At 41.5% G+C, this 12,277-nt stretch overlaps 1 protein-coding gene across 2 annotated transcripts in view; it reads left to right on the top strand.

The window, feature by feature from the left end:
- The window catches only part of SND1 (staphylococcal nuclease and tudor domain containing 1), a 434,013-nt gene that overhangs the window by 65,036 nt on the left and 356,700 nt on the right, over positions 1–12,277 (top strand). For both annotated transcript variants that reach the window (XM_054497017.2, XM_063668433.1), the window contains exon 10: positions 1,853–1,966. In XM_054497017.2, the coding sequence (XP_054352992.1) occupies positions 1,853–1,966 (114 nt within the window). The remainder of the gene's footprint in view (positions 1–1,852; positions 1,967–12,277) is intronic.

Consider the following 12,277-nt stretch of genomic DNA (forward strand, 5'->3'; position numbering starts at 1 on the left):
TTGGTTTGGAGTAACTAGCCCTGACCTTGGTCCTGGTATGATCACTCATCCTGCCTTTGATTACCATTAATCTTCATGTTTTTCTGGCAAGATGAATTTTGGGTTCTGGCTCTCTAGGTTTTAGTGTTTAGCTTATGATTCTCAGATCTGTCAAAAAGGTTATAGGAGAATGGTTATGGTTATTCAAAGTTGTCGTTTTGCTGTTTTCAGGGTTGTAAGTTAATTTTAAGTATAGTAGAAAATTAAAAATTTCTCCTTCTGATCTACTCAGTTCTTTCTTAGAACTTTCATTACTTTTCTGATTGCTGGGCTGTTCTCTACACTGCTTTCATTGCTTACAGTGGTAAAACCCAGGGATATCTTCCCATCCACCAGCCATAGTAAACCTTCTATGGACTTACAGATTGATTCCAGCTGTCATCTTTCTTTTTTCATTCATTCTGTTTGATGGCACTTAACTTCTGCTGTTTTCTGTTATATATAATTTCTCAGTTGTTTATGTTTTATATCCTTCTTCAGATTGTTTCTTAAGGCATTCCTTACTCTTTGGTGTGTGGTTGGCTGGTTCTTTGTGTTTCCGGTGTGTGGCTGGCTGGTTCTTTGGAAAAGGTAGAGAATTGCTGTTTTTGGAGGAAGCTGCAAGTAAATGAATACATTCTGTGCTAGAAGATCTAAGGCCTTTCAAGAAATAGTTAGAGAGGCCTCCTTTAAGATACTTATCAGTGTGACATCCATGATGGCAAAAAAGAGTCTAGCTCCTTTTGTTTCATGCATGAAAGAGGAGGGAAATTTTGCCAGTCCACCCTCGCCATGTGGCAGCTGACCCTGTAAGTTTGTTCATTCAGTCTGGTAGCTCTTAAAGAGGCCCGATTGAAGCCTAGAAGAGTTTGATTTTGATTCTGCAGATGAAGTAGATGGTGATAATGTTTTGTAGTCTGCAGCTGCCTTGTAATAAAGTGTTGCTTGAAAGAAAAAAAAAAGGCATTGAATATAATTGGGCGAATTGTAGACTGCTGGCTATATTATGCGTTCTAGTTACAACTGATGTGGTAAGATCCCAGTTTGAATGGAGTTTTATTCTGTACACATTGTAGAATGTTCTAATAACCTTCACAGAGGAATATTTATGCTTTGTCCTTTGACTACATACCCTTGTCATTTATCCCAGACTAGTTCTTTTTCTTCTGAGTGTGGCGTCCTGTGTTACTGATCTTGGGTTCCAAAACAAAGATGTCCGTAGTAGTAGTGCTCTGAAAAGGTGGCTTTCAGAGAGTATCTGAGGTAATATCTCGGTAATTTCATGTTTCTGCCTGTGAGATTAACAGCTAAGCATCTCCTTTCCCATGCTGAGATGACAATTCTTTTTGCCCTTCACTTGCCTTTGATTTTTCTGCTCTCTATTGGGGCATCCTATTTTGGTTCTTTCTCATCTAGTGCTGGTATCTTCTTCAAATCCAACCCTTGCCTCTTTTTCTAGATTCACATTGAGATTTTGATTTTAGTTTAGAAGCTGTTTCAAGGAAAATCTTCAATTACGTGTAGAGATAGGATTTCCAGTTCTTAAGCTTTGTCGTGAACCACAAATCTTTGTCAGGGCAAAAATAAAAAAAGATTGACCATCTTTATGAATGATACAGATTTTGTCTCATTGAGAAATCATAATAAGGTCTCTGGGAACTGATAATTATAGCATAATTTTCTCTGACATTGTTGCACCATGAAGGATGATACTGTTTTTCCCACAAATGGCTATTGATCTCACTTTCTACCTGTGAGGGGTGGTGGGCCTTGCTCTTGGACATGTGATGGGGGCCATAGAAGCAGGTTTAAGCATGTTCCTTTTTGCTCACAGGTGATGCAGGTTCTGAATGCTGATGCCATTGTTGTGAAGCTGAACTCAGGCGATTACAAGACGATTCACCTGTCCAGCATCCGCCCACCAAGGCTGGAGGGGGAGAACACCCAGGTGAGAATAGGGAAGCAGCCGTGCCTCTTTGCATAAACCAAAAGGAAGAAGTTGGAGAATTAATTAATATATGACATATAGAATACATATATGTGGGAATGCAAGGGGACAAGTATTTTAAATCACCACAGTATTATTTTCTAATATTTAAAGCCTGACTACTATTGGGCAGGTCTCAGTGTCTTGTGGCCCACACCCACTGCTCTGCCGCATTTCACATGGGCACTGTTGGCACTTCTCCCCAGGGGGCTTGAGTGCAGTGAGGGTTGGGATATGTGAGATGGTGGATGAGTTTAATTAACAAGACCTTATTTTTCTGTGAATAAGGAGAGGAGAAGGTCTGTATCTTGTGTACATTGTAATAGGACCCGTTTCTGCTGGTCATTTTGATTTGATAGTTCTTTATGTTTTTGCTCTAGGAGGAAATGAATCTTGGTATATATATTCACTGGGGTCACCTACTCATTTTTTGCAGGTAGTAACTATAATTAGTAGTTAAACTGTTTGCTATTTTTTGGATCTTTTGGCAGATAGGTTGGTGTATGACTCAGGTACATCATTTTTGAGAAATGCTTTGTATGAAAACTCTAACAAGAGTTGGTATTACATATGCAGATAGACTGATTTTTTTTGTAGTCATGACAGTTATATAGCCATAAGAGTTATGAGAATTGGGAATAGGGATTAAGGTTGAACATTTTTGGGGGTTTGGTTATGTCATATTTTTACAGACATCTTTCCCGCGTCTGTTTTTGTCCTGTGATAACTAAAGTGTGTGATTATATTGACTAGTATAGAACTAGTTCCTCAGTGAGAGCCAGCGCCAAAGGCAAATATTTGGAGAGTTTTCAGTAATTAACTATTGTGGATTGAAGTTACTGCTGTGTGTACTATCTACTGCCTGCTTTTTTTTTTTTTTTTAAGAAACAGGTTCTTGTTATGTTGCCCACACTGGAGTGCAGTGGCTATTCACAGGTGTGATCATTGCGCACTACAACTTCAAACTCCTGGGCTCAAACAGTCCTTCTGTCTCAGCCTCCTGAGTAGCTAGGACTATAGGTGTGAGCCACTGCACCCAACTTATCTACCTTTTTTTATTTATCCCTTTATACAAAAAGGATGGGATAAAAAAATCCCTTTTGTATAAAGGGATAAATAAAAAAAGGTAGATAAGTTGGGTGCAGTGGTTCTAAAGGTGTGAAATTTGCTTTTCTGATGTTTTGCACATATACATATCTTGGTGCATTCACAAGTTGAAATTCATGCATTGTTTTCATTTGTGTGAGAGTTTATAGACAGCCCATAAGAGTAAAATAAAAATATGATTGTCTTTTGAATCACATCATACATAAAAACCACGTACAGGATGGGTGATTTGAATGTCTGGCCAATCAGTTCTTTCTCTCTCTTTTTTTCCCTTAGAGGAGGCAGTTTAATGCAGCAAACAGTGTTATGGTAAGGTTGAGAATTTAAATGCATGAAAGCCTAGAAATGCCAAAATAAGGTTCTCTCAGTAACTGTAGCTCTGCCTCATTGCACAGAGTAAATACACATCTCCAATTTTATCAGTATTGGGAGTAGTCCACAATTCTGCATCTGTGCCGTACAGTTGGAATTAAGGTTCCCACAGCAACCACAACTTTGAAATTCTTGAACGTTAATTTTTGTGCCTGTATCATCAGCCAGTGCATTATGTTAATGTAGATTATATAGCTGAATTTTAAGCAGTTTTTAGGGAGATGGGGGTGTGATAGCTTAGGTAGGATGATAGCAGGTTTTCTGAAGTAAGCACTAACCTACTACTGAGTATTTTTAGTTTTCCCAGTATCCTTTGGAACCCATCAGTGGGTAAAAGATGCATTTCCCTTAGCCTACTGGCTGACGGGAAATTGTTGGAATTGGAGTATTTCCTAGTTTAGGCAGAATCCTGATTATAGAATTTCTTGTCTCTTACAAGGCGTGTTACCTCTTTTTTTCTTCTTTTTTCTTTATTCTTTCTTTTTCTTCCTGTTCACTCCTGAGATCTTACTCCATTTTAAGACAGTTCTAAGTAAGGCTTAGCTGCAGTAATCTACAACATATGGCTTGTGAGGAAGATGGAGGAAAGATTTCCATTATTTGTCTGTTAAAGTCCTTTGGAAGAGTTTACTGAAGGGCCACATAAGAAATAAGTTAATATAATGAACCTTGAATGTAGTGGTAGAAGGCACCCTGAAGAGTAGCCGGTTTTGGTGGGTAGTCAGGGTGATCTTCCCAGGTCAGCTGCTGTACCTTGTGAGTGTCAAGGATGAGAAGTGAGTCAACAGGAGGAATGGCTCTCTAGGCCAGCGCTGTCCGACAGATATATAAATGTGAGCCACACATGTGAGCTCTATTTGTTATTTTAAATTATCACATAACTATGTAAAAAAACTAAAAAGAAACATTAATTGTAATTTTTAAATTTGACTTATATCCAAATTATTATATCATTTCAACATTTAATGAATATAAAAAATAAATGAGACATTCTCCCCCTTTTTAAAACTGAATATTTGAAATACGGTATGTATTGTACATTGACACTACATTTTAATTCATCATAGCATATTTCAAGGACTCAATAGGCACATGAGGCTAGTGGCTACCCTTATGGATAGCACAGCTTTAGAAATTTGCATGAACAGGTAGTCCTTGTTGATATGTATTTACAGATACTTATTTTGTGCCAGGTACTGTGCTGGGGGTGCAGCAGGGAATAAACAGATGTCCCTTCTCTGCCTCATGAAACTTTAGAGTCTAGTAGGGGAAATACACAAGTGCTGTGAAAGAAAAGCTTAGAGTTTAGGAGAGTGCATAGTCTGGGAAGGCTACTTTGAGGAAGTGACATTTAAGGCCTGAAGAGATATTAGGAATTAGCTAGATAAAAAGTGGGAGAAGACAGTTTCTGACCTGGAGAGCAGCAATGATAAGAATTAGGAGAGTTTTGGGGACTAGAGAATGGATGGCTCCTGTGGATGGTGCATGAGTGGTATGACACTTGTGTGGTACGAAACCATAGGCAAGGCCAGATCAAACATGTCCTGTGAACATCTCAGGATACTCAGGAAGGGAGAGAGAAAATGGGGCATATGATGAACTGCAAGTAATTTTGTATGACTGGAATAGAGGATAAATTTCGGGGGAGTGTTAAGAAATGGGCCTGGGAGTTAGACAGGGGCCACTTGTTGAAGGCTTATATGCCATGCATTTTAGGTTTTGTCTTGAAGAATTTTGAACTGGTGAATGGCATGTTTGGATTAAAATACTCTTGTTTTGGTTGTTTGAATTTACAAGATATGAAAGCAGTTTGCATATAGAGAGAATATTATGCCTGGTAAAAACTTACTTTAGCAAGGAACTCTGGATTTTCTTTTGGTAAGTCTCAGTTGACCAAAGACATTGAAAATGGCATGATCAGGCTGATGAGTGAGAACTGTGGATGCTGCTCCAGCAGTCTTTCTTTATACTTGCCTTTCGACTTAAAGAATCCCCCCCCGCCAACCCCTGCCCCTTTCCTTGGCCTGGGATTACTAAAATAAGAAAAAGAAGAAGAAGAAAAAAGAATTCCCCAGAGCTCTTATAAAGAATACAAGATCCTGCTCTATGCTTATCTTAAAGTTACCAGAGATTTACAATATGGGTGTGGCAAGAAACATCACCTGGGCATCCTAGTGTGACTGTAACTATATGTGTTTAAAGACTGAGCAACAGGCATCCTCTCGGAGTCTTGGGTTTCTGGTTTCCTTTACTACGTACCAGCTGTTACAGTCACAAGTGGAGCCCAGTCAAGTATTCATGGCATAGATGTTGGGGCCAGGACCTCTGTTGGCTCATATGGCATCTTCGTGGAAATTTAGAGAAGGGTACTGCTGCTTCCTGTCAGCATCATGCCAGGGGCCATGGCTTGGCAAGCAGAATGGAAGCTAAATTTAAGCTCCTGTTTTCCCTTTGTCCGCTTTGCCAGGTACCCTTCTGCAAGGCACAGCATGCGCAAAAATATGGGCCTGCCCTAGTTAGAACAGGCTGGTAGAATCTCCAAGGAAAACATCAAGGGCATTTTTTGGGAATTGAGGAGTGGTTCTGTAGTTGCGGAAACATGGAGTGCTTGAGGAATGTTAAGAGATGAAGGTCTGTGATGGATGGACTGTGGAGGGCCTTGAAAGAAACACTAAGGACATTTCCTTCTCTCTAATTACAGGACTCTGCCTGGGGGTCAATGGCTTTGGCATGGAAAGGATAACCTGATAACTTATGGTACTAGAGCCTTTTCTAAACCAAAGAACAAAGCGGGAGAAAGTGCAGAATAAGGAACTAGATGAGTAGGAGAAGAGGGAAAGTCTGTGGCATGGGTTTCCTCAAGGACAGGCAGATGGGGCAGACATTCCTGCTCTAGGGCAGGCCTCCACTGCTAGCTCCCAGATGAGGACTCCGTGGGACTTTCCCTTCAAGGAAGCATGGGGGAGGTTCTTTTAATATTTTCTTCCTCCGAGACAACTCTATATTTGGAGGATAGTAGGGCAAATTGTTTTTTTCTGTTTTGTACACAGAGACAGGTTCATTTCTCTTAAATTATACTGGGAGATGAGCTTTTTGCCTATGGCTAACCATATTTCCTCTCCCTTAATTTGGTTACTTTCTAATTGGAGCCAGAGGAAGTACTTGGACAAACACTGTGATCAAAGGAACTGTTTTCACCCTAGGCTTTCCAATATTACCCAGAAATTCATGGGTAGCCACTTCTGGATTTTGGTTGGAGCTTGGTTTGTTGCTAGATAGTGTTATGGGAGAGTTAAAAGGAGGGATGTGCAATATTTCCCTCTATAGGATTCTAGCTGGATATGTCTGATGTTGACGGTGTTTCTGTGGCACCCTGCTTCTGGATTAATCCAGTGTCAACTCGTAGGAGATGTTAACTCTTGCAGGCTGAGAGCCAGTTAAGAAAGCTGACGTGTGATGCTCTTGTGAACCTGGCCATGTATCAGAGTTTCTCTAAAGGTATAGTTTGTTTTATCCAGTTGTTTGCTATGAAGAAATGTGCTAAATCTTGGAGAAAGGCTATGGGTTTTCTGAGCTGCTGCCTTAAAGGAGATAACACATTTTGCGATCTCAGGACTTCCTAGAGAGTGTTTGGCTTTGATCTGAAACTGGAAAGCCTAGTGCTCTATTGCCCAGGGCTGCTGTGGGCTTTGTATTACACTTGGAGTGTTAATGACAAAGGAAACAGCCCCCAGGCATCCGATGAAGGGGCTGACTTATTCTCCCTGAAGTCTGTTCTTGCGGTGCTATTGTAGTTGACTAAGAGATACAGAGCTGAAATTTACCTTGAAAACAGGTACATAATGTACCCAATCCCCAGGTGTATAAAATTTGCTTTAGGTTGCTGGGCCTTTTTCTCAGATTCCTTTTCTTAGCTGTCTGTCTCTCCCATTCTCTCTCTTTGTATCTGTTTCTCTGTCTCTGACAGCCCCCACTCCCAGCACTCCCGCTTAGTATTTTGGGAAGAAAGTGTGGAAACCCAAAGGTGGAGTCTTTCCCTCAGCTGGTAGTCACCCCCTGCTACCAGCCTCTATTCATTTCCATCACCCTGTCTTTTAGTGTCCTCCCTGTGAATTTATTTACCACATAAAGGTTTGTTCACACCAGGGCCTCCAAATATTCAGACCTGGGCACTAAAGGATCAGTTTTGTTAAAGCTGCCATCTGCTGAAGCTCCCAGTGTCCTTGTTGCCTTCGTTTGGGGAGTTCATCTCCCAGACCTGGCCCGCTTGGCTCTCCAGGGCAGGCAGGTGGGAGAGAAGAGCTGAGATAGGTGCATTATTAGTGATGCCCTGGGATTCTTAAGGGCTTTTTGTTAGAGGCAGGGTCATGTAAGGCAATGATAACTCCATTCATTGTACGGGGCTCCGGGGTGCTTTGCCATTAAAAGCGATTTTCAACCTATTCCCTCCAGTTTAGATTTCTGAAGGCAAAATGACTGGTCCCTCTGGACCCTCAAGCCGACTTTGCCAACTCTGAGACACATGCCAACAGAAAGCTGTGGGGTTAGAGACCCTAAGTTAGAGACTCACTGTGATCTCCTGCTTGTTACTGGGAGCATAAGGCAAATAGCAAATTAGAGAGGGACTCCAGCTTGGCATTAAGGACCTTGGAGAAAAGCAAAAGCTCTTTGAAATGGATATAGCATTTCACCAGTCTCCAATGGAGAGATTTTGGGACTGCAGCAATGTGATCAAAAGATGCGGAATATGTTAGAGGCTGGCAGAGGCATTCTGTACGAGTTTCAAATTTGTTTGATCTGGGCATTTTTGAGAAGAACACTTGAAATCTTCTTTGTTAGAAGACTGAAAAAAAATTACTATTAGAAGACTGTGGGTGGGTCTTAGCTCATCTATTTAAGATTCCAGGATATATATGTCCTGATTTTTAAGATTAATATCGGGTACCAACACTTAAAACATCCCTGTGACCTATTCCTCAGCAGTAGAGGTCATGGAGTAGGAGGGGGACAAGCCTGCCTCCTTCTGATGAGGTCAAGACATTTGGTATCTGGGTAGATAGCAGACTTTGCTGAAGTGCACATTTCACTGATCTCTCTAAGTGAATTTTAAACTGGAGAAGACAGCATGTGCCTGTCTTGTTGCCCTTTGATTTCCTTTCTTCTCCCCATTACAAATTATATTCCCTTTCCCAGGATCTTGCTTATCTCCTTCAAATAATTTTTTGGGATTTTAACAATCTCCTAGAGGGTCTTGGTGGTTTATCCCTGAACTGGGTGCATTTACTTCTATCAATCCATAACTCTCTCTTCCTTTAATCATCACTATCACACAGTTCTACATTTTCAATTTATCTAAATCTTTCTAGTGCTGGTGTGTTCACATTTCTTGTCTCTTCTCAGTCTTGTGAGCTGCAGTAATTCTGTGTTGCTTCCAGAGTTGTCAGCACCATCATATTCACTGCCCTGTGAGCATTTACTGTACTTACTGTGCTGAGGTAACCCTCTTTCTTGACCTAGTTCTTGAAGGCCCCTTTAGGCCAGAGACTTCCATACACACCATCTTTCCCTTCTCTGTAGCATCATGCACTGTTTATTTGTGTACATCTCTGCTTTCTATTGTGAAGTCTCACCTCTACCAAGGCCAGGAATAGCAGGGTCTTCCCAGCTTCATATCCCTTCTTTCAGAATCTTACAGAGTGCTGTGAATAAATAAACACTTAATAAATGTTTGAATCAGAATATCTGCTGAGGCATAGACCTAATTCCATATATTGCTTGTGAGTGGGCATCATTTTTACCACCTCCCAATCCATAGCTAACCCCCTTGACTGCTCTGACAGCCATCTTGGCTTGAGCCAATGTGCTGGTATCTAACTATCTCTGGAGGGAGGTTTTGCACTCCTGTTTTTTACTGCTTCCTAATTGGATTGCTTGTTTTGCTGGCTAGGTCACACATGGCTGTTTTCTGTAGGCACTTCTTCTTCTACACTCCCAGTTTTAATCTATTGCTGCCATTGCGTTGACTCGCCCTGCCTCTCTCTGTGTGGTGGTTTTCCTCATAATGTGTATTCCATTAGCACAGTGAAGATTGAGTTCAGTCCACCAGAGGGGTTAATTTCAGGATTTTAAGTGCTTTTGAAGATTGGTCCCCAATTGACTTTCTTTTAACACCTCTACTCTGATTCAGGCTTTTCTGAATATCTTCTTTTCATAGTACTTCAGGTATCTTGATTCATTGAAGTTTATAGTTGCAGTTTTTACTGAGGGGTATATATATATATATTACTGTTGTCGACCTTGTTGGTTGTCAGATTATTTCTTTGCTTGGAACTAATTTTAAAATCAATTAGAGATCTTTCCCTTCATCTTTCTCTTTTATTTATGAGATGCTGATTGCAGAGCTACCTACACTGTGTTTAGATAAATTACTTTTTTTTTTTTGCATAACATTTATATTCAAGGCAAGTTTAGTTCAGTCATCCAGTGTTTCGCATTTTTGCAGGCCGGGCTGTAGGTTTCATTCCTTGGTGGGCTAATTAGCTTTGTACTGGGAAAATTTTGTGCAATTCAGAAACCAAACATTTAAGTTCCTTGTGTACTTTAGGCACTGTAGGTCTGGGAAATTATTTTTATGAATAAGGTGTTTATAATTTTAGGATCCATATCTCTAATCCTGACAAGTATGCGTGTGTGTTGTGGTCGGTCACCAGGTAGACTTTAGACTGAATGATGGATTATGGATGAAGCAGCATCATTTCTGTCACTGTTCTAGAAAAAAGCTTTTCATAACCGAGACTGGAATGGGAAGCTGAAGGACACAAATGATTTCCCTACCAAATGACAGGCCAATTGCTTAGACATATTTTTGATGTCACTTTTCATTTTAGCCTTCCTCTGAAAATCTACGGTCAGTTTATGAGCTGTTCACATTGGACAGCTCTTTATTTATTATTTATTTATTTATTTGAGATGAAGTCTCGCTCTTGTTGCCCAGGCTGTAGTGCAATGTGGCGATCTCGGGTCACCACAACCTCTGCCTCTGCCTTCAAGCAATTCTCCTGTCTCAGCCTCCCGAGTAACTGGGATTACAGGTATGCGCCACCACATCCAGCTAATTTTGTATTTTTAGTAGAGATGGTGTTTCTCCATGTTGGTTAGGCTGGTCTCGAACTCCGACCTCAGGTGATCTGCCCGCCCCAGACTCCCAGAGTGCTGGGATTACAGGCGTGAGCCACCGCGCCCAGCCTGACGTTGGACAGCTCTTAGTCTCACTATCTACTCTGATATCCGTCTTTTTGTCAAATGCCTTTGCCTGGTTTAGTAGTGTATTGGTGGCCACCAAGGAGTATTGCTGTTTCACAGTAGGGTCTCTATTCAGTTTAGCTGTGAAGACATTCTGGAGACTTTGTGTTCCTTGCCTTTTCATTTCTCTGCTAGAAGCCACTTGATGTAATAGCCTTCATTCTTGTTTCACTTTATTGGTCAATTAGTGTGGATAAGCAGAAATATCCCCTTTATGTGTGTTCAGACATTGGTCTCAGAATCTGCTTACCTCTGCTGCCCTGCTGGTTTTGGATAGCCCACATGATGGACGCCTGTAGTTCTGCTGTAAAATACTTTTTCATTTTTTTCTGCATTTTTTTCTCCTTCTCTACTCAGTTTGATTTTTCTGGGTCATGTAGATTTGTCATTTCTTCAGATCTGTTGCTAACTAAATGTCTAGCACATAGTTGACACTCAGGTGTTAGATAGTGTCTCATTGCGTTCTTATTGGGGGTCTTTACTGATTATTCATAATTTGGGGATATAGGGATGGGCAGAATATGCTGACACTTGGCTTTCTAATTCTACCACTCTGCCTTTCCTCGGATATGTTCCTCATCACTACTTGGAACGCTGGACTTTTTTCACATGCTGTTGTCTTTTGTAAGGTGGGCCACAATTAGGAGAAAGCCACATTCATATTCGTATGGAGCTGCCTTTAGCAGCATCTGCTTCTCCAGCTGGAGAGGCTTGTTTTAGAACGACTGGCATGCGGAAGCGGTAGGTGGAGGTCTGGGAGGGGCTGCGTAGCCAGGGCTCCCCTTCCAGCCTCCCGTCTCCTTTAGGCTCTTTCTGGCCTGAGGCATGGTCGCCATGGCTCACCCGATTCTGGTTGGACCCCCTTTCCTCTACTTCATACCGCAGCTGCTATGAGCGAGTGCACTGTGTTCTGCACAGGAGAATTGGCAGACAGTTCCCTATGCTTGTTTTGGCCATTGGGACATCCAGGATTATTAGGCCAGTTTGTACTTTAAGAGGAGGGAGACTTGACATTGCTCAAAGCAGCTTATTTTATTTATTTCTATTTCTTATAAAGGGGAAAGAAGCTAGCCCAGCCCTTCACTGTTCGTTTCAATGTACCCGGCTCAACGTTTTCCTCGGGAAAACATGCAGGGTTCCTCGCAGCTGCTTGAGCCAGGCTCTGTCCTTCCTTCGCAGATTGCCCCGTGGTGCCTGCCTCTTCACTCTCCTAAAGCTTTTTGGCTTTACCTTCCTTCCCTCACCCCTCCCAGTCTTCCCTCAGAGGACTGACTGGTTCTTTCAGCCTAGACACTCCTGTTTGCCTGCCAAGGTCCCCTTCTTCTGGAGGTGCATAGCCTCAGCACTGTCAGAGTTCAGGAAAACAGAAGCTCCTCCAGTGAGAAGCCAGTTAATAACAGCTTTTGGACCCATTGTTGTTATTATTAGATATCCATAAAATCTAGCAGGTAGAGAATCGTCATTGGGGCTCTGCTGGAGAGATATGTCTCA

This window comes from Pongo pygmaeus, chromosome 6, assembly GCF_028885625.2.
Source record: "Pongo pygmaeus isolate AG05252 chromosome 6, NHGRI_mPonPyg2-v2.0_pri, whole genome shotgun sequence".
NCBI lineage: Eukaryota > Metazoa > Chordata > Mammalia > Primates > Hominidae > Pongo > Pongo pygmaeus.